At 41.5% G+C, this 26,339-nt stretch overlaps 1 protein-coding gene across 10 annotated transcripts in view; it reads right to left on the bottom strand.

The window, feature by feature from the left end:
- sema4d (sema domain, immunoglobulin domain (Ig), transmembrane domain (TM) and short cytoplasmic domain, (semaphorin) 4D) overlaps nt 1–26,339 on the bottom strand; it is a 277,830-nt gene that overhangs the window by 87,335 nt on the left and 164,156 nt on the right. For all 10 annotated transcript variants that reach the window (XM_038804752.1, XM_038804753.1, XM_038804751.1 and 7 more), the window contains 6 exons: nt 20,991–21,136; nt 20,087–20,149; nt 19,411–19,509; nt 19,223–19,316; nt 17,892–17,993; nt 4,366–4,517 (listed from right to left, as the gene is read on the bottom strand). In XM_038804752.1, coding sequence (XP_038660680.1) covers nt 4,366–4,517; nt 17,892–17,993; nt 19,223–19,316; nt 19,411–19,509; nt 20,087–20,149; nt 20,991–21,136 — 656 coding nt within the window. The remainder of the gene's footprint in view (nt 1–4,365; nt 4,518–17,891; nt 17,994–19,222; nt 19,317–19,410; nt 19,510–20,086; nt 20,150–20,990; nt 21,137–26,339) is intronic.

Here is a 26,339-nt window from a genome sequence, read left to right as displayed (position 1 = left end):
AATTATGGCCAAACATGTTGCTAAAGAGGTAATTCTGTCCCTTTACTTGGGATATCTGCTCATTCAAAAACTTAAAATCCTTCTGGATTAAGAAAATTCACATCTTCCAAATTGATTAAATGCCAATCACATTGCAACGTTGAGAGAGTGCAAGGCAATCTGGATTAAGTTTTTCTTTAGTCTTGTTTTGAACTGTTATGAATATCTCTTGGGTATCAATACAGTAGCAAGGGACACAGGGGGAATAGGCCACATCTATTTAACCCACATTTTAGGAGGAAGACAAACCCATCACATTAACCAAGGCAGATGATCGGATTCAGGTAACGGACTACCCAGAAAATGCAGCCTTGCAATATGCAGAAAGGAAAAAATGACAGTAGCGAGATGGACTAACAAAGAATATAAGCAGAGGATATACAGTTTCTTTCAGAAATATGATATTGTAATAATATATTCCCGATAAAGGGAAAAAAGGAATGATTCTGTTTGTGATTGTACAAGTATTAAAACACAAATGGGCTACTGCGCATTTTAATCTTGTAATGTGCATTCCAAAAATTAGAGGAAGAAAAACAGCATTCATTGCCTGCTATGCTCATACAAACATAAGAAATAGGAGCAGAGTAGGCCATTCAGCATCTTGAGCCTGCTCCGCAACTCAATAAGATTATGGCAGACGTGATATTACAGAATAACAGAATTGTTACGGCGCAAGACTCCATTTAGCCAATCGTGTAAGCACTGGCTCTCCGAATGAGCATCATGGCTTAGTGCCATTCCCCTGACTTTAACCCTTATCCCTGTACATTGTTTCTCTTCAAATAATAATCTAATGCCCTCTTGAATCTGCCTCTACCTCACTTCCAGGCAGTGCATTCCAGACCCGAGCCACTTGTGCGAAAAAGCTTTCTCAAATCACATTTCTGTGCTCTCTCATTCTTTATTCTTTTACAAATGGGAACAGTTTCTCCCAATTTACTCTGTCTATTCTTTTTAGGACATCTCAATCAAATCTCCACTTAGCCAGGCAGAACGGTGGCACAGTGGTTAGCACAGCTGTCTCATGGTGACACAGTCCCAGGTTCGATCCCAGCCCTGGGTCACTGACCGTGTGGAGTTTGCACATTCTCCCCGGGTTTGCGTGGGTTTCGCCTCCACAATCCAAAGATGTGCAAGGTAAGTGAATTGGCCACACTAAATTGCCCCTTAATTGGAAAAAACAATGAATTGGGTACTCTAAATTTATTTTTTTTAAACTCCACTTAGCCTTTTTCTTTCCAAGAACAGTCCCAATTTCTCCAACCTATTCTCATAACTATAGTTTCTCATCACTGGAACCATTCTTGTAATCCACTTCTGCAATCTCTCCAATGCATGCTTCCTATAGTGTGGCGCCCAGAACTGAACACAATATTCCAACTGAGGGTTAATTAGTGTGTTTTCTAAATTCAGCATAACCTCATTGCTTTTATACTTTTTGCCCCTATTAATCAAGCCCAGGATAATACATGCTTTATTAACTACCCTCGCCACCTGTCCTGCCATCTTGATCTATGCACCCAGGACCCTCTGCTTTTGCATGGCCACTTTTCTGCCTGACCCCTTGACTCCCTGGTCATTCAGAAATCTGCTTAACTCAGCCTTCAATATATTCAATGACCCTGGCTCTACTCGGGAGAAAAGTCCAAACACTAAATGACCCTTAAGAGAAGAAATTCCATCTCATCTCCATCTTAATTGGGAGACCCCTAATTTTGAAATTGTGCCACCTAGTTCTAGATTTCTCCGCAAAGGGAACCATCCTCTCAGCATTTACCTCCATCAAGCCCACTCAGATTCATACATTCAATAAGGTGATCTCTCATTCTTCTAAACTCCATATAGGCTCAATCTTTCCTCGTAAGACTACTCCTTCTTTACAGGAAACAGCCGACTGAACATTCTCTGAACTGCCAATACAAGTATGGCTCTCTTTAGCAAGCTGACTAAAAATGCACACAGTCCTGTGCAATAAATGGCAACATTCCATTTGCCTTCTTAATTATTTGCAGAACCCGCATGCCGACTTTTTGTGGTTCATGTGCAAGGTCACCTTCTATACTGCAGCATTCAATAGTCTCCATCGCCATTTAAATAATACTCTTTTCTATTCTTCCTGCCAAAATGGACAACCTCACATCTTCCCATATGATACGCCATCTGCCAAATGTTTGCCCACTCATTTAACCGGTCTATATCCCTTGGCAGATGCTGTATCTTCCTCACAACTCTCTTTCCTACCTATCTTCATTATGGTCAGTAGATTTGGTTACAATACAGACTGTCCCTCACCCATGTCATTAATATAGCATATAAATAGTTTGAGGCCCCAGTACAGATCCCTATGGCACTCCACTGGTTACAGTTTGCCATCCTCAAAATGATCCATTTATACTGACTGTTTCCTGATAGATAACCAGTCTTTTATCCGTGCTGATGTTTCATCCCTAGCAGCATGAGCTTGTGTAGGAATCTTTTATATGACAACTGATTAAATGCCTTTTAGAAATCCAAATACACTATATCTACACTATCCTATATCCCATTTGTTACATCCTCAAATATAATTTGTCAAACACCATTTCCCTTTCGCCAAACCATGCTGATTCTGCCTGTTTGTATTTTGATTTGTCCTGCTCCTACCACGAAATGTATTCTAGCATTTATCCCAATGTCAGATGTTAGGCTAACTGGTTTCTGTCTCCCTCTTTTCTGAAATAGAGGAGTTACATTTGCAGCTTTGCAATCTGCTGGGACCTTCCCAGAATCTAGGAATTTGGAAGTTTACGCAGCCACTTTTTTAAAGACCCTAAGATGTAGTAGGTCCTTGTGTCAGCTTTTAGATTAATTAGTATTCTCATTTTCATGGAATCTTAGAATTTACAGTGCAGAAGGAGGCCATTCGGCCCATCGAGTCTGCACCAGCCCTTGGAAAAAGCACCTTACTTAAGCCCCTGCCTCCACCCGTAACTCAGAAATACCACCTAACCTTTTGGACACTAAGGGGCAATTTAGCATGGCCAATCCACCTTACCTGCACACCTTTGAACAACGGGAGGAAACTGGAGCACCCGAAGGAAACCCACGCAGACACAGGGAGAAAGTGCAAACTCCACAGACAGTCACCCGAAGCAGGAATTGAGCCTAGGACCCTGGAATTGTGAGACAACAGTGCTAACCACTGTGCCGCCCCATTACGTTTTCTATAGTGATAGTGATTTTCCTAAGTTTCGCCCTCCTCCCTTTTGCTTCTTGATTTTCAACTATTCTTTGGATGCCGGTGTCTTCTATGGATAAGATAGACACAAAATGCATGTTTGAAAGCTTCTTCCATTCTTCTTTCCCATTTTACATTCCCAGTTTCATTCTCTAAAGGACCAATGCTCCCTTTAGCAATTCTCTTCTTTTTTAGTCACTTGTAGAAGCTTTCGCTGTCTGTTTTTATACTTCTTAATAATAATAATGTTCATTAGTGTCACAAGTAGGCTTACATTAACACTGCAATGAAGTTGGTATGAAAATCCACTAGCCGCCACACTCTGTCACCTGTTCGGGTACACTGAGGGAAAATTCAGAATGTCCAATTCACCTAACAGCACGTCTTTTTTGGGACTTGTGGGGGGAAACCGGAGCACCCAGAGGAAAGCCACGCAGACACGGGGAGATGGTGCAGACTCCACACAGTGACCCAAGCCGGGAATTGAACCCGGGTCCCTGATGCGGTGAAGCAACAGTGCTAACCAATGTGCTACTGTGCCGTCCTGTCGCTAGTTATCTCTCATATTCCAATTTCTCCATTAAAAAAAGATATCCTTTCGTGGTTTTTAAAACTTTCCCAATCTCCTGCCCTGCCACTGATCTTTGCAGCATTATACACCCTTTTTTTCAATTTTGTATCACCCTAAACTTCCTCAGTTAGCCACAAGCCCATCCATCCTGTGGAATCTTTCTTTCTCATTTCACAGCAAATTAATGTAAGCCTACTTGTGACAATAATAAAAGATTATCATCTTTGTTGAGTGTTACAAAATACCACCTTAAATGTCTGCCACTGCACCCGCTTACTTTTAACCCATTTTCCTCATCCACGTCAGTCAACTCTGATTTCATATCCTTGTAATTGCCTTAATTGAAGTTTAAGACACCAGTTTGGGCCCATATTTCTCATTCACATAACTGAATAGGTTATGATAGAATTGTCTTCTAAACCAGCTACTTTACAAACCAGTAATTCTTGCAAAAGAATATAAGATAATTCCTGATACACACACTCTTAGTATTATAATTTAGGAAAATTAAATGGCTATATTTGCCAAATCTTACCTTGCACACTCGAGCAACTCTTGGCACCAAAAGCTCACTAGTAAATTCATATTCAATGGACACTTCAGTAAAGAAAAAATAGACTTTATCATCGCCACCATCCAAACTACTTTCACTCTCTCTGATCACATCTGAGTAGACAAAACTTGGCTCTGCAGAAAAGAAACAAACATAAACTTGGCAACTGCAAAACCATTTGAATATTCTGTGACTAACAATCCTCGACAAAAACTCAAATCCATTAGGGGTAACCCAACTAAAATGGACTAATACCCAGGAAATAATGTTCATTCACTTAATTTTCTGAATGAGCAGTGTACCTGGCCTGTACTGAAATACATCACTTAGTTTAAGAAGCTCTTGCACATCAACAAACAAAATTATGTGCTTACTTCCGAGACTTGGGAAAATATTGACGAGCTTCTAGCTGGCAGGAGCAGAGGAGAAGAGCTAATCCAATAGGGGGGAGCCACATCGGGATGGCTCCCCATAACTGAATCCATCCGGGGGAACTTTCCTATTGCTGGGCTGTGAGATGAACAGCTGATTGCACAAGTAAACCCCCAATTCAGAATCATTTTGCAGGGTCACCAGCACTCTGATGATGGCAGGGCCACTTTCTGCCACGTGGAGAGGTGTCAGCTTCATAGAGGCAGCATGCCTGTCACAATTCTGGAGGCCATCAGAGTCTGAAGCTCCATGTTGCACATAGGGGACCATGCTCAGGAAAGACAGCACCCTAGAGCCAAACAACACGCCCCCCCCTCCCCCTCTAATCAGCATGGTCACTGCCCTTGGCCATTCTGAATATTAATTACTTACTTGTCTGAGGGGGGCTTCCAATGGAGGCCAACCTTTCTAAGTGACACTGGTGAGACCTCAGAGCTGCTAACCCTCTGCAACATCAAGAGCTGACTGCCATCCTGAATTGGATGGTGGGCCCAGAGAAGACCAACTGGGAGGCCACCTGCATTAAAAGTGACAAACAGCTCCTGCTGGCAACAAATGGAGGTTTGGTTTTCTTGTTCCATGTCAGGGTTTCCAAGCCTATGGTAAAATTGTGCCCACACGTCATACGCTACTTACTCAAGCCAAAAAGAATTTATATAAGATTGTAAGAAATAGATGCAAGCCTTCAGGCCGGCTCCACCATTCGATTAGAGCATGGCTATGATTGTGGCTTTAACTCCACCTTCCTGCCTGTCCCCCATAACCCTCCACATTGTCAATCAAAACCTGTATAAATCAGCCTTGAACATATTCGAATAGCCAACTTTAACAGCTGTCCGTGGAAGAGAATTCCAAAAACTAACGACCTCCAAGAAATAAATTCCTCCACATCTTAAATGGAAGATCACTGATTTTTAAATGTTTGCCCCGAGTTCTCGATTCCCCTAGGAGATGGAACACCTTCTCGGCATCCATTTTGTCAAATGCTCTCAGGATGTGGTTGCCCCTCATTCTTCTGAACTCCAGTAAGTATAGGCCCAACCTGCTTCTTTCCTCATGAAACAACCCCTTCATTCCAGGAATCAGCCTCGGGAATCATCTCTGAACTGCTACCAATGCAAGTATATTCCTCCTTAAGTAAGGAGGTCCAAATTGTACACGGTACTCCAGCTACAGTCCTGCCAATGCCATGTACAGCTGTAGCAAGACTTACTCCACCTCCCACTGTGCATTAGTTCTTAAAACAAGCTTTATTTAGGGACCCCACCATTTTCCTAGGTGCACTGCTGAAGTTTAATCAGCTAAAACCACAGAACTTATCAATGCAACGTTGCAGAAAATAATCCGTTTTTAGCCCAGCTAGTCACACACTGCCAGTTAGAGCCGAGGTTTCTAGGGAAACCTGGTACAAAGTTAATGAATCCCAACCTCACTGATATAACCTGGAGGGGTTGACCTATTGGAGAGCCAAAATATCCGATCAATTATCAGTACCCTGCTCGAGTTTTTAAAAAAATGACTTATGGGATGTTGACATTGTTGGCTGGGCCAGCTTTTCTTGCTCATCTATACTTGTCCTTGAGAAGTGGTGGGAAGCTCCCATCTTGAACTGCTGCAGTGCCCGAAGTGGAGGTACACACACTGTGCTGTTAAGGAGAGAGTTCCAGGATTTTGACCCAGTGACAGTTGTTATGGGCCAGGGTTTAGAGAACCCCAACGTGCATCATGGAATTCACCTGACCCACAACTTTTAATAGATTGTGGTATGGGGAGCACACGGCCCACTCTACAGGTGTGGTACAGCAGAGATGGAAAAGTATTTTTTAAAGCAAAACAATGTTTATTCAATGAACTCAAGTTAACCTTTTTAAAACGTACAATGAACATCTTAGCAACCATTAATTTAAATACAACCCTCAAAGAATACAACACTAAGTAATCCTTAAGCTGTCCTTTTAACATCCATAAAAAAACACTTAACAGAAGCACATCAGGTTAAAGTCACTACTGAGAGCAGTTATTAGTTTTAAATCACCAAAGGATCGATTTACAGTCTTTAGATTACAGAGAAAGACTAATACCCCTTCTGGCTGTGACTGCAGCTATCCAGTTCTGAAAATGAAACTAAAACAAACGCTGCAGCAAACAGCCTAAAGCGAAAGCTGAGAGACAGCCCAGCACCACCCACCCTCTGACATCACTGATAAACACCCATTTCGTAAAAGGTATGTATTGTAAACACCCATTTCTTAAAGGTACTCTCACATTCCACCTCCCCCCCCACTCACCCAAGAAAAAAAAATAAACCATCAACTTCAAGATGGTTTCATTTTTCACCTTTTCACCATCCTTTAAGAAATGCACACAGTAAATATACTTTATCATTTCAAAAAAAACAACACACGCAAACAGGTATAATAATATAGTCCTTTTTTTATCGTTCTTCTTCCTCCAACTGAAATCCTTCTTGATGTATAGTCTCTTTGAACAAGAAGGTCTCTGTACGATCCATTCATTTCTCTACGCCTCGGCACTTCTCTTTAAAGTCAGATACTTTATTTCAATCTGATCAGAGTCCCTTGCAATTCTCCAAATCAGGAGCATTGGTTATCAAAGCTTTCTGGCAGTCAAATGCCTGTTGAAAGTCCGCTGAAATATTTGACGTTTCTTCAGCAAGTCCATCAGTGGAACGACCACACTGCTGAAATTCGGTACAAATTTCCGGTAAAATCCACTCATACCAAGAAATCGTGTCGAGGGTATCGGAAACTCTCCAATAACCTTTGGTTTCACATCCCGTGGGACCATTCTACCCCATCTGAATGTCTGGCCAAGGAAAGTGACTTGGGCTTTTCCAAATTCACTTTTGGCTAGGTTTATCACCAAACCCACCTCCTGAAGTCGGTCGAATAACTCCATCAAATGTTTTAAATGTTCTTTCCATGTCTGGGTGAAAATTACCGGATCGCCGACATATACCAGACAATTGGGTAATCCTGAAACGACTTTGCTATTTAACCGTTGAAATGTGGCAAGGGTGTTTTTCATGCAAAATGGCATAACTTTGAATTGGTATATACCATCTGGAGTCACAAAAGCTGAAATCTCCTTCGCCCTTTCGATAAAAGGTACCTGCAGTAACCTAAATCAGTTGTGAAATAAAAGCTGATTGTCCCACTTTCTCAATGCAATCCTCCAAACGTGGGATAGGATAAGAGTCCGTTCTTGTAACTGTATTAACCTTTCTATAGCCCACACACAACCGTTGGGTACTGTCTGGTTTAGGCACCATCACTATGGGTCAGTTCCATTGGCTGCAACCCACTTCAAATTATGCCATTTTTAAGCATACTCTCAATCTTTGTTAACCTGTGCCAATTTTAACGGGTTAAGTCCATATGGATGTTGTTTGATTGGAACAGCATTTCACACATCTACATCATGTATAGCCATTTTAGTACTTCCCAATTTAGCTCATAAACCTGCCCATGTGATATCAATAACTCTTTCAGGTCAGTTCATTTTTCCTCTGGAAGGTAACTCAACAATTTATCCCAAATTTTAAGAACATTCTCATTTTCCAATTTAATTTGAGGTATGTCAAATTCAGAGTCATCTCGATTTTGTTCGTCACTTTGAGTTAGAATCATTAAAATCTGCTCCCTTTTCTCTCTTTCCCTTTCAAAGTACCTTTTTAGCGTATTCACATGACACACTCGGTGAGTCTTCCTTCTATCTGGTATTTTTAACCACATAATTCATCTCACTTAATTTATTTTCAATCTGATAATGTCTACAAAACCTTGCTTTTAAAGGTTCACCTACCACTAGTAGCAACACTAAAATTTTATCTCCACTGGCAAAACTACAAACTTTGAATTTCTTGTCTGCTACCCATTTCATCGCATTTTGTCCAACTTTTAAATGCTGTCCAGCCAATTCACCTGCTCTATTTAATCATTCCCTAAAATTTGACACATAATCCACTAATGTAATTTCTCATTTCTTACTCACCAATTTTTCCTTAATCAATTTAAGTGGTCCCCTTACCTCATGACCAAACATTAGTTCAAAAAGTCTGAATTTGGTTGACTCATTAGGAGCATCCCTAATTGCAAACAGTACGAATGGAATTCTTTATCTCAATCCTCTAGATAATTGTGACAATAAGCCCTCAACATTGTCTTTATTGTCTGATACCACCTTTCTAACACTCCCTACGATTCTGGATGGTAAGCAGTTGATTTAAATTGTTTTATTCCTAAGCTATGCATAACTTCTTTGAATAACCTGGAGGTATAATGTGATCCTTGATCCGATTGTATTTCTGTGGGTAGTCCATATCTAGTAAAGAATTTAAGTAACTCCTCCACTATCTTTTTAGCTGTAATATTACGTACTGGAATGGCCTCTGGAAACCTAGTAGACACATCCATTATCGTCAAAAGATACTGATTCCCACTTTTTGTTTTAGGAAGCGGTCCTATACAATCAATTAGGACCCTTGTAAAAGGTTCCTCAAATGCTGGATTGGGTATTAAGGGTGCTGGTTTTATCACTGCTTGAGGTTTCCGTATCACTCGACATGTGTGACATGATTGACAAAATATAACTACATCTTTATGTAGTCCAGGCCAATATAAATGTTTCTGGATTTTAGCTTGAGTTTTCCTTATTCCCAAATTACCTCCAACTGGTATCTCATGTGTAACTCGCAACACCTCCTTTCGATACCCTACCGGCAATACTACTTGATGAACTTCTGCCCACTTTCATCCGCCTGTATATGTAAAGGTCTCCATTTTCTCACCAAGACATCACTTTTACAGTATTAACACTCTGGTATACATGCAGATTCCTCTTCCGTGTATGCTTTCTGATACATCAGTTTTATTTCTATATCTTTTTGTTGTAGCTCCACCAATTTTCTTGAACTAAAAATATCCGCCTCATCCTCCACCTGTTCTTGTTCTTTTTCAACCATATGATCAAAAATTGTTTCTGATAATTGCACTTCAACATCATCTTCACTCTGATTTCTCCTCGTCTTAACCTGTGACTTTGCGACCTTGTTACTACACAATCCGGAAAAATCCCAGGATATTCGTCCTTCAACACTTCAGTTGTCTGATTTTCCACTGGCTGATCAACCACAGTAGCCATCGCTCCCACCTACGATCCAGCTAAATCATTACCCAAGATAAACTGTATTCCTGGACAAGATAGTCTCTCTATTACCCCTACTACCACTTCACTACTCTTTCCAAACTTACCTTATATAATGGAACACTATTCATCTAACCCTGAATTCAACATATTACCACCTTTTCTGGCAACATTCTTCCCAAACTACATAACTCCTCATCTCTTACCATTCAAGATTGACTAGCTCCCGTATCTCTTAAAATTGTGATTTCTTTACCTGCTCCTCCTGATGCGCACGAGTAAACTTTACCCACACAAGTAAATTCTTTAAAGAGATCTGGCACCTTCTTATCAATCACCTTTTGATCAGGCTGTACAATCTTTTGCACCTCCTTCGCTTCACTTGGGCTTTCCTTTACCACTTTAACAAACCCCACTGTCTTATCTTGTTTGACCACATCAGCCTTCCCAGTGCTTTTCTTCAACAACCAACACTGTGACTTTACATGGCTTAGTTTATTACAGTGAAAACATTTGAAATTTTTCATTTCTTTTCCACCCTCCTGGATTTCTTTTTTAGTCTGAGGTACACTCTTCTTATTATCTCCCATCAGATCACCTTTGCCTTTACCACTTGAGTATTTCTCATGTCCCCAGTTTCTATCCCTCACAGGCTGAAACTGATGTCGAAAACAAAGCTTTGATTTATGAACTAATTCATAATCATCTGCCATTTCTGCTGCTAATCTCGCAGTTTTAACCCCCTGCTCTTCCACATGAGTTCTCACTACATCAGGAATTGAATTTTTAAACTCCTCCAAGAGTATAATTTCTCTGAGAGCTTCATAGGTTTGGTCTATTTTCAAAGCTCTTATCCACCTATCAAAATTACTCTGTTTGACCCTTTCAAACTCCATGTATGTTTGACCAAATACTTTCCTTAAATTTCTAAACTTCTGTCTGTGGGCTTCAGGCACTAGTTCATATGCACCCAAGATGGATTTTTTCACCTCCTCATACGTCCCAGATACCTCCTCCGTTAGTGATGCAAACATTTCACTAGACCTACGTATCAGCTTTGTTTGAATCAGTAATACCCACATGTCCTGTGGCCATTTCATTTGTTCAACCACCTTCTCAAATGAAATGAAAAAGGCTTCTACCTCCTTCTTATCAAACCTTGGCAAAGCTTGGAATATTTAAATAGATCCCCACCAAGCCTTCGACTATGATGCTCTTTCTCACTATCCTCATCACTGTCATCCAACTCTACGTTTCCCTTTATGTCTGCCAATTTTAACTGACTGTCATGTTCCATGGCCATTTTCTGAAGTTCAAACTCTCTCTCTTTATCTTTTTCCCTGATCTGTATCTCCCTTTCTCTTTTGTGTTGTTCTGCTAGGGCTATTCTTTCTTTTCTCCTTTGTTCTCTCTCTCCTTTTCTTTTTCCTCTCTCTCTCTTTCTCCTCTCTCTCTTTCTTTTTCCGCGCTCTCTCTTTCATATTCAAGCTGTTTTAATTCTTTCTCATGTTCCATTTGTTTAATTTGTAACTGAATTTTTGCCATTTCCAATGAGTCAAACTGTATCTCAGGCAGCTTTAAATGCTTAGCCACCACAATAGTTACCTCATCTTTTCGCATTTTGTCAGGTAATGTTAACTGCAATGTTTTTGCCAGATCTAAGTGTGCTTTTAGTCTCTGACCGTAAAGTACTGCGTGTGACCGTCTCCACCCCTAAAAACTTCTGAGCTTCTGAAAGAGCCATTGTTCACAACGCACTCCCTACTTAAACTAAAATACCACACCTGAAAAGGAACCACAATGTGCTCACCCCTCACTGTCTTTAAGTTCACTAAGCCAATCCAATAGATAGACTTTCATTCCCCTCGAGCCCGCAATTTGTTATGGGCCAGGGTTTACAGAACCCCAAAGTGGACCTTGGAGTTCACCCGACCCACAACGTTTAATAGATTGTGGTATGGGGAGCACATGGCCCACTACAGGTGTGGTACAGCAGAAATGGAAAAGCATTTTTTAAAGCAAAACAATGTTTACTCTATGAACTCAAGTTAACCTTTTTAAAACATAGTGAATATCTTAGCAACTATTAATTCAAATTCAACCCTCAAAGAATACAACACTAAGTAATCCTTAAGCTGTCCTTTTAACATCCATAAGGCTTAAAAAAAAAATTTAACAGAAGCACATCAGGTTAAAGTCACTACTGAGAGCAGTTATTATTCTTAAATCACCAAAGGATCAATTTGCAGTCTTTCGATTACAGAAAGAAAAACTATTCCCCTTCTGGTTGTGACTGCAGCTATCCAGCTCTGAAAACGAGACTAAAACACACCCTGCAGCAAACAGCCTAAAACAAAAGTAAAAAGCTGATAGACAGCCCAGCTCCACCCACACTCTGACATCACTGATAAACACTTATTTCTTAAAGGTACATTTCTCAAACACCCATTTCTTAAAGGTACTCTCACATGACACAGTGAAGGAACAGTGATATATTTCTAAGTCAGGATGGTGAATGGCTTGAAGAGGTACTTCCAGGTAGCGATATTCCCAGGCATCTGCTGCCCATGTCCTTGTAGATGGTAACGGTCATGGGTTTAGAAGTTGCTGTCTGAGGAGCCTTGGTGAATTCCTGCAGTGAATCTTGTGGATGGTACAAGCTGCAGTTACTGTGTGCCAGTGGTGGAGGGAATGAATATTTGTGTAAATGGTGCCAATCAAATGGGCTGCTTTGTCCAGGATGGCATCAAGCTTCTTGAGCGTTGGAGCTGCTTCATCCAGGCAAGTAGAGAGTATTCCATCACATTCCTGACTTGTGCCTTGTAGATGGTGGACAAGTTTTGGGGAGTCAGGAGGTGAAATACTCGACCCAGGATTCCTAGGCTCTTAATTTGCTCCTGCAGCCATGGCATTGATATGACTACTCCAGCTCAGGGCCTGACCAATGGCAAACCCCAGGATGTTGATAGTGGGAGATTCTGCGATAGTAATGTAATGACTGACATGTGACGATGGTTAGGTTCTCTCTTGTTGGAAATGGATATTGCCTGGCACTTATGCGGCGTGAATGTTACTTGCCACTTGTCAGCCTAAGACTGGATATTGTCCAGGTCGTGCTTCATTTGAGCTTGTGTAGCTTCAGTATTCTGAGAAATCATGAATGCTGAACATCATGCAGCCATCAGCAAACATCTTCACCTCTGACCTTATGATGGCAGGAATTCATTGATGAAGCAGCATACCAAGTCAGGTAACCAAGTCTGCCATATAGGATTGACCTAGCTCTGAATTTCTAATTCAAGATATGTAATTTTTGAGCCATCTTAACCTCCAAGAGACTGCTCTCACCCCCCAGTTAGAAGGACAAATGATTAGTTGTTAGGTAAACAACAGATAAGTGCCGGTTTAACCCTTGCAAGCTGAACAGGAAATAGAAAGGCACATAATAAACAGCATGGTGAACAACAGAATTATGAGATGCTCACAATTTCAAGGTGTGGCAGAGTGGCTCATTGAAAGCATCCCCGTCTCTCAGCCAAAGACTACTGGCCAGGCTGTACTTTCCAAAGACTTGAATGAATGAGCTAGGCCAACAAGCTACTGCTAGAATGAGAGAATGCTGAATTATCCAATACGGAGATGAGTCAAGGTGAACTAAGGTCCAAGCTGCCTGTTCATTAACACCCCATTCAAAGAATGGGTACATTTGGACAATATTCCTCCTTCAGCAATGTTTTTAAAATGTGTTCATGGGAGCGGATATCTCTGGCAAGGCCAGCATTTACTGCCCACCTTTAACTGCCCTTGAGATGTAGTGATAAGCTGCTTTCTTGAACAGCATCAATCCTTGTGCTGTAGGTACATCAACAGTGCTGTTATGAAGGGACTTCAAGATTTCACTCAACAATGATAACTGTGTCATGATATATTTCAAAGTCAGGACAGTGTGTAATTTGGAGGGGAATCTGATGGTGATTGTGTGGCTGTGCAGGGCTGCTACCCTTAATAGGTGACAGGTTGTGGTTTGGATTTTGGACAGTGCTGAAGGGACCTTGACAGGTTGCTCTACTGTATCTTATAGATGGTACAAATTGCAGTCAAAGTGCCCCCATGGTAGAAGAAGTGCTTGACATTCAATGCCATTACCACCGCTAAATCCCCCTCTATCAATATCCTTTACAGGAAGGTGCCGAGGATGGGGAGGACCCTGCCACAGAGGCAGAGGCAGCAGGGGGGGTTAGCACTGCCAAACTTGCTTCATTATTATTGGGCAGTGAATGTGGACACGGTGCGGTGGTGGTGGGAAGAAGGAGGAATCTTGTAAGGGGTCTAGTTTGAGGGCTATGATGATGGCAGCGTTGCCAATGGCTCAGAGTAGGTATTCAGGGAGCCGGTGGTGCATTCCACAGTGAAGATATGGAATCAGTTGAGGAGGCATTTTATGGTGTAAGGGATGTCAGTGGTAACGCCGCTCTGCGAGAATCATGGATTTGAGCTGGGGGGGGGGGGGGGGGGGGGGGGGGAGGAGGAAGAATTGGGGATATATACAAGTGACTGGGGAAGCAGGAAGGCAAACGGGTGGTAAAGATCAAGGAGAAATGTGAAGTGGAGTTGGGAGGGAAGATCAATTGGGGAGTATAGAGTGACGTACTGCGTTGGAAAAACATGACCTCCTCTTGTGCAAGGCTGAGTCTGATATAGTTTAAGGTGTTGCACAGGGTGCATATGACTCGGGCGAGAATGAGTGCATTCTTTCACGGGGTAGCAGATGAGTGTGAGAGGTGTGGGCGGGGGCCAGCGAATCACACGCACATGTTTTGGGGTTTCAAAAAATTGTGAAGATTCTGGGCGGGTGTGTTCACGGTCTTAGCCAGGACAGTGGAGGTGGTGAACCCAGACCCTTTAGTGGCGAGATTTGGGGTTTCAGAGAAGCCGGAGCTCATGGAGAGGAGGAAGACTGATGTTGGGGCCTTTACCGCTCTGATTGCACGGCGGCGAATTTTACTGGAGGGTGAAAAAGGAAAAGAACCTGTGCAGACTGTATAGTTGATTGCTGGAAAGTATGTTTCCCGGGTGTTTATTTGCTGTAACCCGTTTTGATACATGTTTGTAATGAAATACATTTTTGTTAAAAAAGTCCTTGGGATTACAATGACCAGAAACTTCATTGGACTAGCTTTATAAATACCGTGGCAACAATAGCAGGTCAGAGACAAGGAGTCCTGACTCCCAAAGCTTGTCCAGCATCTGCAAGGCACAAGTCAGGATTGTGATGGAATGCTGTCAAATTGACTAGAAGTGTGCAGCTCCAACATTCCTGTATTGTAGCCAGTGTTTATGTGGCTGATTCAGTTAAGTTTCTGGTCAATGGTGACCTGCAGCAGGTTGATGATGGGGGATTCAGAAATGATAATACCATTGAATGTCAACAGCAGCTTGCTCAACAGCAAGAGGTGCTCTCTTGTTGGAAAAATTATGAAATGGTCATTCACCCGATTGTTATTTCAGAAATGCGTCTTTTCAGACAGTCACATTTCTTTATACTATTGCACTTCAAAAGTAGTGCCCTAGAAGCAGCAGTTTGAAATGTTTTGACATGCTACATAAAGCAAGTATTACTTAAGTTATGGAATACAACCATCACAAAAATATAGTAGGATACTCAAAGTTTATCCAGGTTCACTGCTACCTGACTGACTAAATCATCAATATTGCATTCTCTGGTTCTTTAACTTCCGGAAAGAAAGAACAAAAGTATGTTCATATCAATCATGGTTCTGACTTGTCCTTTTGTACCTGCTGTTCAGATTATAGGTCTACATCATTCAATTAGGAATGGATGGGATTTTCCGGCTGCTCCCACTGCTGGGAACTTCTGGTCCTGCCAATCCCCCCAATGCGGGTTCCCCGACAGCAGGGGGTGTGAACAACGGGAAACCCCATTGACAGCGGCGAGTTTGAAAGATTCCATCGCTGGCCAATGCCAGACAGCCTCTACCGCCGCAATACATGCCACTGGTGTGCAGAAAATCATGCCCAATGTTGTTTCAGGGCTCTGATAGCCTGTTGTTGCAAAGTGGTGTAGGGACCTTGGAACTGATTTTGCAAGTAATATCGGTAATATCAATTTTGCATCACCTCCTAAGTAAGACTGCTAAGAGGGACCGCTTAATTCCATCTCTGTGCCATACTGAACATGTATCCTGATATGAAAACATCTCTGTTTTACAGTTAAAGTTTCTGATGCTAGAATTTCTCTTTCAAAGTTGGTGTTAACTTGGATTTTAACAGAAGCGGATTTGTTTTTACCAAACACCAAAGGAATGAAACAAACTCAATTCCCATAGTACCTTTCACAACCTCAGACTGACTCACGGTGACGCACAGCCAATACAGTACATTTGAATTATCTATTTCCAAGGCAGTCCCCTGGGATTGAGGATTACCTGCTTCCATTTTGATTCAATGGGTTCTGAGAGTCCAATGTATAACCTGCACACTCTGCCACATGCAGGCAGGTGTTGCTTGAAGGGACAAGTAGATGAGCTGCTTGGAAGATTACGTGCTCTATTATTGTGTCAGGCTAGCACTGCTGCCTCACAGCTCCAGGAAACTGGGTGCGATTCCGACCTAGTATTCCTTCAAAGTCTCTTGATGTGTTTGTTGCCTTCCCAAATGAACCTTTGCCATTTTGGTCAATCACATGCCAGGCATTTCCATGATTCGCAGGGATATTTTGAAAACTGAAGTAATGTACCAGGCTGCTCCAGGAAAACCTATGCTCAAGACCAAGGTTTTACTCCATGAGCAGAACCTTTCAGCAGTGGACAAGTTCATTTATTTTGGCAGTGCACTCTTGAACAGGCTCAAGTGGCCTACCCCAGCTCCTAATTCATAAACTGATGACAAGACACATGCAAAAATTGCAAAGCAAGTGTAGCCTTGGGCAGCCATCAAACATTAATCTGGGAATGTAGAGGAACAAGTCTCTCTACTACATTAACATTTATAGAGCCTTCCCACTCTAGGCATGCAAATCTTGGACTGTGTACCAGTGCCATGCCCAGAAGTTCAATTACTTTGACTTAAGCTGCCTTTGGAAGCTTAGAAGGATCAGATAGCAGGACAAAATACTAGACATGGAGGTGCTTACAAGAGCTGACATGTCAAGCATCCATATGATATTGACACAGTTACAACTGAGCTGGGCATGTAGCTAGAAAGGCCGATACTTACCAAAGCAAATCTTCTATGGAGAGCTTCAGCCTGGGGGGCACTCTCATGGTGGTCAAATAAAGTGTTTCAAGGTCATTCAAAAGGCTTAACTAGGAGTTTTGATATCGAATTTGTGTTCTGGGAGGAGTTCTCCCAGGGTCACAGCTCCTGACGCAACTAACTAAAACAAAATTATGCAGTCTCCTTCGAAAGCAAACTCAAAACTGAGGTAGAGAGAAAACCCAGAGACAGCAACTCGTCCCAAAATGCAGTCGCTTACAGTATCCTGTCCTACTTGCAACAGAACCCTCCAGGTGCAGATTAGCCGTAACAACCACCTATGTACCCACAGGAACCCTACCAAACACCTGAGATGATGAAAATGGTCAACTTTGCTTCAAAGGATGAAGAAGACAAAGTGTTTCTGTTGTTCTGGGAATCTCCTGCTGTGACCAAATTCCGAGTGGAGCAGTTGAAATAACAATCTACATTTCAAATTGAAGAAATGCTGCAGCAAACTTATAGACAGCAAGGTATCACAACCAACAAACAAAATAAGTGATTAGATCAAATATTTTGATGTTGGTCGAGGAATAGATGTTAGCCAAGGCAATGTAGCACGTCTTCAGTATTGAAGTAACTGAACAGATGATCCATAAAACAGAGACTGGAATCTTGAATTAAAATATGCTTACCATTTAACCAGGGTATTGCATACTCTGTCCGTAAATGGCTCCGAAGAATGACTGTCTCACTTCCCAGGAAATTATATACTGTTCCCGAGTAAAGCTCACCATCTGAAATAGTAGAATTAAGTGCCCGCTTATCATAATGCAGCTAAGCATTTTAATTGTATATGTTCAGTCAACATATATCAATGGAAATATATTTAATTATCTTTTAATCAATTTAATTTGTAGTGCTCTGATTTTCACTTCAAACAGTGAGGAACCCATTCACATCAGCAATTCCCTCATTATATTCTCAACTAACTATTATGGGGTATATGGAGATGTGAAGTAATGAAGAACTACTTTCCATGCAGGTAGGGAGAAGAACGTGAATAGACACTAAGATAGCCCAAACTGTTTTCAAATTCTCTCCAATTTACAAACTATGTTCATGAGGATAAAAGATGTCACTACTAGTAATTCAATTTCTGGTAATGATCAACACCACCCTAATTAACATGAAGTTCTTTTCATTCCATGGGGCAGCACGGTAGCACAGTAGGTAGCACCGTTGCTTAACAGCTCCAGGTTCCACGGTTCGATTCCCGGTTTGGGTCACTGTCTTTGTGGAGTCTGCACGTTCTCCACGCATCTGCGTGGCTTTCCTCCAGGTGCTCCTGTTTCCTTTCGCAAGACCTGAAAGACGTGCCGTTAAGTGAATTGAACGTTCTGAATTCTCCCTCTGTGCACCCGAATAGGTGCCGGAATGTAGCGACTAGGGGCTTTTCACATTAACTTCATTGCAGTGTCAATGTAAACCTACTTGTGACAATAAAGATTATTATTCTAGCTTGAAAATGTATCCCACCTTGACCTCAGTAAAGTATCTCCATCTCGCAGCTTTTATGAATCCCCATACCACATTGGCCAGTAGGAGTTAAATTGAGCATTTGGTGGAGTTGTGGATAGTACTGACCCAGAGCTCAACAAGAAGCAGCTGAGATACCAAACTCCATCTCACAACAACCAGCAAGGAGGTGAGACTTCACTAGTTTTTTAAAAAAACTCTCCCACCAGCAATTAGCATTATTATTATTGGAACAGCAGACCACATTGGTTGAGCATGAATTGTACTTGTGGCCTTTTCTCACCTTCTCGTATGTTGACATGACTTTGATCAAATCTATCTGCCTGGATTAAAGCCCAGCTACTCAGGAGAAATCAGTGTATTAACCTACTTTAACATCCTTAAATAATTTATCTCAATGTACAAAAGGAAATATAAAAGGATTTCCATCTAAATTCTAATACTTTTAACAGAATGGTAAGCAAGAAACTTACAATTAGATACTTACCAACCATTACTGAAGTGTATCTTTGAGCAGGATCAAATGGACACTTTCCTTTACCTTCTTCTTGTCTGCCTTGCAGAGTAAAATTCTTAATTGACTGAGTGGAAAATAAATGGCCAAATAAATTGTTTAATTTAATTCAATAGAGAAAATTGAAAAATATTTTATTAATGTTAAACATCCATACTTACAAGGTAATCACAGGTTGGTTGAAATGCATAAGTCCCACACACATAGAGGCTTTCATTATTAAATTCATGCAAGATGCGTATGTAGTTCAGACATTCCGTCTACAGCAAAATAATAAATGTGTTGAAATAAATGCAACCTCTAAACACATTAAGGTCAACAGATTGACATGGTTTACAGACAACACGTTTACAACATCAGCTCTGAAATTCACTAGGGATTCTCTTAGCCTCCGTAACTTTGTCAGGATACTAGGCAGAACCCCAGGAAACCCGCAGGAATAGCTAACAAGGAACATGTCTGAGCTTTTCATAGTATCATAGAATTTACAGTACAGGAGGCCATTCGGCCCATCGAGTCTGCAACGGCCCTTGGAAAGAGCGCCCCACTCAAACACACACCTCCTCCGCTCCATCTTCTTTACCCAGTAGCCCCAATTCACCTTTTTGGACACTTAGGGCAATTTAGCATAGCCAATCCACTTAACCCGCACATCTTTGGACTGTGGGAGGAAACTGGAGCAACCGGAGGAAACACACGCAAACACGGGGAGAACGTGCAGACCCCACACAGATAGTGACCCAAGCCGGGATCTCAATGATCTTCTATGTGTTCTGCCAAAATCACTTAATTTTTAGCAAGTAGAGGGGTTTACAAAGTGGTTAAATCAAAATTTACCTCTCGCGATTTTCCTTTGGCCGCACATGCCGTTTGTTTTTTTTCAGTGACTTTCCAGTACACCTGAAAGGAGGACAGATAGAACCCAGTTCAGAGATCTTGGAAACAAATGCTTTTTAGTGAATGTAACATGAGCACCACTCCCTTGAGACTGCACTGGAGTATCAGCCTTGACTTCTGTGTTCAAGTCGCACAAGCCACGACATTCTAACTCAGTGGCGATTGTTCTAACTATTGGCTGATACCTATAGTTGAAAGTACTTGAGGTATTAATGGATACAGATGCTCATAATCAATAAAATTATGATTCAACATTACAAATATGAGAATCTAAAACAATTTGTAAATAAATCTACGTTAATATTGGCAGAGTGTGCTGGACATAGTTCATTAGCAGTGAGATAAGAGAGGTAGTTAAAATTCAGGGGTTTAATGGGCAAACACAGAGCATGTGGGTGGAATTGCATAGATATTTAAAAATTGGAATGTAATAGAAGAATTACACAAGTATTCATCAGATAGTCACTCAGAGGGTACTTTTTATTGTTCTTTTAACTAGTTTATAAAGCTGACAATCACTGACAGAACTTATTGGATGATGTACCTGAACAGTGCGGAGTTACATGGAACTGCATGCATCACTAAATTCAGGTAAGAGCAAAATATTTGTGATAAGTATAAGCACTAGCAGATATAATGTAAAATAAAAACAAAAAACTGTGGATGCTGGAAATCAGAAATATTCAGCAGGTCTGGCAGTAAAGGTGGAGAGTGAAGGTCGGGTCCAATATAGTTCACCTTTGGAACCCATTCCGAAGTTGCAAAGAAGTGTCTTATTGGACTCAAGTTTCTCCCCTCTACAGTTGTTGAATAGGGCTTCACAAAAATATTTCTTAAAAGTTACCTCAGATATTTTATTTGAAATATCTGTCATTTTCACAGCAAAGATAGCTTCCTGGGCACCTATATACAGTACCCCTCTATCTTCATTCAGCAACAGTGTTGAATAGTTTGACACTCCAGTTTCAGAAACTTGACCCAAAGATACTTCTGTAAATGATAATGAAAATTGATGTTATTAGTACTATTAAATGAGAGCAAAACAGAAGACTTTAAAATGAATATCTAGCCCACGTCCGAATCCACAGGAGGACCAAGTGGTACACTATCTTTTGCTTCCAGACATGGCACAGGTTCAAATTTGATCCAGCCCAGAATGATTGGTGGACAGTCTCTTTCCTTTGCCATCCATACATCAAATGAGTTTGACCACTCTTGGTCTGGAACCTGTTCATAGTTCAGCATAAGCTGACCAGTTTACTTAAGAAGAGAACACAAGGATTGTAAGTCTGCAGCGTGGTATCTTCAGACAGGAGTCAATGGGTAATTGATTTAGCAAATGGCAATATTAGGCTGATCCTTTGTTGATTCTGGTAGTAATGTATTTTTTAAAAATCAGACAATCAAGCTGTTTCTCAGGGTACATTCACAAATTACCTTTGGCTTCACAAAGAACCAGTTCCTGACAAGTGTGCAAATGGGATTGATGGCAAGTCACTCTCATCTTCACGCCAAAGGAACTGATTGATTCAGACCTATCTAATTTCAAGGCCAGAATCTTTCAGGACCTGGCTTGTTGTTCTCCATGCAATTCATAAGAGAATTTAGTAAAGTTAAATTCCAGTTAAAAGGTGACGAAATAGTCTGTGACAGGCAGTTGAAAGACTTCCACTCCACCCTAGCTAATCTGACAATTATCATCATCTGCATTTCTGCAAGAGGAATAATACTGGTGTAAATGTTCTGGGTGTAGTCAACTGCATTAAGAATAACTTCATAGGCAATTTTATACCTCGCCACGTCCATATAAAAACAACATTCATGGATTCCAAACAATTTCTGAGTAATCTTCAATTCTTTAGTGTGCTGTCTAAATGAGAACTTTCTCACTGATCTTGCTGAACTGCACCTACATGTCTAACTGTTTATACAGAACCGCACCTACACACTGACCTAGTTCTACTGCACTGCAGCTAAATTATACAATGCTGTAACTAAAGATGCTTGGTTCGATTTTAACTTTGTGCAAACGGATGGGTTATATACCATGGCTAAATTTAATCTGCTTAGTTCAGAAATTGTGCCCAGCGATCATGTGAAAATTATGTCTACAGCATAAAGTGCAGTGGTACTAAGCTGGTTGAAAGGAGAAAGGTGGGAAGAGAGCAAATTGCATATGGCTTTACTCTTTATAATCAGAAGTGCATTCTTTGGTGGGCGGCATGGTGGTGCAGTGGTTAGCACTGCTACCTCACAGCGTCGATGACCCCGCTCAATCCCAGTCCCGGGTCACTGTCTATGTGGAATTTGCACTTTCTCCCTGCTTTTGCGTGGGTCTCAACCCACAACCCAAAGATGTGCAGGGTAGGTGGATTGGCCACGCTAAAATTGCCTCTTAATTGGAAAAACTTTTATAAAAAATTATTTCTTTGCCAATGATGCATCTTCAGATTGATTTTTTTGGAATATTGTGTTTCTGGTAACGTGACTTATTTCAGTTGTGTGTGCTCTTTTATACAATACAAACTAGGAGCAGCAGGAGGCCATTCGAGTTTGCTTCACCATTCAGTAAGATCTTGGCTGACCTGATTGTAACCTCTCACCTACCGTGACAACTTTTCATTCCCTCCCCTTGTTTATCAAGAATCTATCTAGCTCAACCTGAAAAATATTTAAAGACTCTGCTTCCACTGCCTTTTGAGGAATGGAGTTTCAAAGACTCACTCTCCTCTGGAGAAAATATTTGAAAATGAAAATGAAAAATGAAAATAATCGCTTATTGTCACGAGTAGGCTGCAATGAAGCTACTGTGAAAAGCCCTTAGTCGCCACATTCCCGTGCCTGTCCGGGGAGGCTGGTACGGGAATCGAACAGTGCTGCTGGCCTGCTTTAAAAGCCAGCGATTTAGCCCAGTGAGCTAAACCAGCCCCATTCTCCTCAACTGTCTAAACTGGGCAGGGTTTCAGCAGTGGTCAGTACAACTGAAGCACAATCTCCCTACTGTTATATCAATTACCCACACAATAATGACAACATTCTATCAGTTTTTCTAATTACTTGCTGTACATGCCCTTTGTGATTCATGCACTAGGACACCCAGATCCCTGAATCTTAGAGCTCTGTAATCTCTTGCCATTTTAGATAATACGCTTCCTTTTCATTCATTCTACCAAAATGGACAATTTCACATTTGCCCACACTATATTCCATTTCCAGAACTTTTCGCACTCACTTAACCAATCTATATCCCTTTGTAGCTTCATGTCCTCACAACTCACTTTCCTTTCTTATCTTTTGTGTCATCGGCAAATTTAGCAATTATACCTTCTGTCCCTTCAACCAAGTAATTTATATAAAACTTTAAAAGGTTGAGGCCCCACCACTGATCCCGATGGCACACCTGTCATTACATTTTACCAACCAAAAATATGGTCCATTGATGCCTATTCTCAGTTTCCCATTAGCTCGCCAATCTTCTATCGATGCGAAAATGTTGCCCCATCCACCATTAAGCTTTATTTTCCACAATAACCTCTGATGTGGCACCTTGTCAAATGCCTTCTGGAAATAAGTACAGTACATTCATGCGTTCCTCTTTTTACACAACACGCGACTCCTTCAAAGAACTCAAATAAATTTGTTAAACATGATTCCTCTCTTACAAAACCATGTTGACACTGCCTGATTGCCTTGAATTTTTCAAAGTGCACTGTCATAACATCTTTATTAACAGCTTCTAACATTTTCCCTTTGACAGATGTTAAGCTAACTGGCCTATGGTTACATTTTTATTTTCCCAATCTAGTGGAACCTTCACCGAATACTAGGAAATTTTGGAAAACTAAAAACAAAACATCAACTCTCACTAGCCAATTCTTTTAGGACCTTGGATGAAGTCCATCAGGACCCAAGGATCTGTCAGCCTTCAGAGCCAACAATTTGTTAAGTGCCACTTCGCTGGTGATTGAAAATTTCCCCAAGTTCCTACTGGCAGCTTAGTTCTAATGTTAAGGTTATGTTCCCTTATTCTCAACTTCTCCACCAATGGAATAGTTTCATTCTAATTACTCTTATGAAATTTGGAGGCAGTTTCAACAGCACTTCAGGTTGATGACAGAGTCAAGGAAAATGCTGATTCGGGGGAACCATAGATTTGAGCCAGGGAAGTGGCATGGAAATCGGAGATGGTGAGGAGAAAGGAATTAGGACAGTTTCTTGGGATTGTTTTGCAGGACTGAAGGAGCTGGGAGCGAAGTATGGCCTGGAGCAGAGGGAAATATTTAGATACATGCAGGTTTGAGACTTTGACAGAAAGGAGATACAGAGCTTCCCAGTAGAGCCGGCTTCCACATTGCTGGAGGAGGTGCTGACGACAGGGGGACTGGAGAAGGGGGGTAGTATCGGTGGTTTACGGGGCTATTTTGGAGGAGGAGAAGGGGCCGCTGGAAGGGATCAAGGTAAAGTGGGAGGAAGAGTTGGGAGAGGGTATGGAGGAGGGGTTCTGGTATGAGGTGCTCCAGAGTGTGAACGCCTCCACCTCATGTGAGAGGTTGGGGCTGATACAGCTGAAGGTGCTGTATAGAGTCACCTTACAAGGGCGAGGATGAGCCGGCTCATTGAGGGGGTAGAAGATGTGTGTGAACGTTGCAGGGGGCCCTGCAATCACGTTAAATGTTTTGGTCCTGTCCAAGCTGGAGGACTACTCGAAGGAGGGGTTTAGGGTAATCTCTAAGTGGTGCACGCAAAACAGGACCCGGACCCTCGGGAGGCCATATTCAGGCTGTCGGACCAGCTGGGGTTGGAAACGGGCACGGAGGCAGATGTTGTAAGCCTTCGCCTCGATGATCGGCCAAAGGCGGATCTGTTAGAGTGGGAGTACCTGTTAGAATTCTTGACGCTTGAAAAGGTCAAATTTGAACGGAGGGCAAGGATGGAGGGGTTCTACAATTCATGGGCGTTATTCATTATGCACTTTCGGGAATTGAATCTCATCGAACATTAGGGGGAGGGGGGCTGGGAGAGTTGAGGGGAGAGGGACTGAAGGTGTTAATCGTGACTATGGGTGATTCCTGATTCCTTTTTGTCATTTGTTTATGATAACATGCAGGCTAATGTCTGGGGTTGGGTGGGAGGATGGGATCATTGTTATTTAGCATAGAATTGATCATAGAATTTACAGTGCAGAAGGAGGCCATTCAGCCCATCGAGTCTGCACCGGCTCTTGGAAAGAGCACCCTACCCAAGGTCAACAACTCCACCCTATCCCCATAACCCAGTAACCCCACGCAACACTAAGGGCAATTTTGGACACTAAGGGCAATTTATCATGGCCAATCCACCTAACATGCACATCGTTGGACTGTGGGAGGAAACCGGAGCACCCGGAGGAAACCTACGCACACACGGGGAGGATGTGCAGACTCCGCACAGACAGTGACCCAAGCCGGAATCGAACCTGGGACCCTGGAGCTGTGAAGCGATTGTGCAATCCACAATGCTACTGTGCTGCCCCATGGTTGATCTGGGGATTGACATTACAATCGTTAATGATTATTGTTTATTGTTGGGTCTAAATTTGGGAGAAAATGTGAAAAAGGGGAATAAAAAAATATTTAAAAAAAATAATTACTCTATGAAGTCCTTTAATTATCTTTAACACTTCAGTTACGTTACCTTTTGTCATGTGAGAGTACCTTTACAAATGAGTGTTTATAAATGGGTGTATATATAATATCTGTAGTGAGAGTACCTTAAGAAATGGGTGTTTACTACTGCAGTGATGTTAGAGAGTGGGTGGAGCTGGGCTGTCTGTCAGCTTTTAACTTTCGTTTTAGGCTTGTTTGCTGCAGGATGTGTTTAGTTTTGTTTCAGTTGTTGGAGCTGAAAGCCAGACAGAGCAGGTGTACTGTTGATCTCGCTGCCATGAAAGACTATATCTCTTGATCATTGGTGAATTCAGAATTATAAATGTTCTCATTAGTGAATGTAAACCTAATGAGCTTCTGTTTAAAGGTGTTTTCTTTTGTCTTCTGCATGTTGTTTGGGAAGATATTAAGGATTACTTAGTGTTGTATTCTTTGGGGGTTGTATTTGAATTGATGGTTGCTAAGATGTTCACTATGTTTTAAAAAGGTTAACTTGAGTTCATAGAATAAACATTGTTTTGCTTTAAAAAATACTTTTTCCATTTTCT

Source organism: Scyliorhinus canicula, chromosome 8, assembly GCF_902713615.1.
Source record: "Scyliorhinus canicula chromosome 8, sScyCan1.1, whole genome shotgun sequence".
In the NCBI taxonomy this organism is placed as follows: Eukaryota; Metazoa; Chordata; class Chondrichthyes; order Carcharhiniformes; family Scyliorhinidae; genus Scyliorhinus; species Scyliorhinus canicula.
This window is presented reverse-complemented; position numbering and strand designations above follow the sequence as displayed.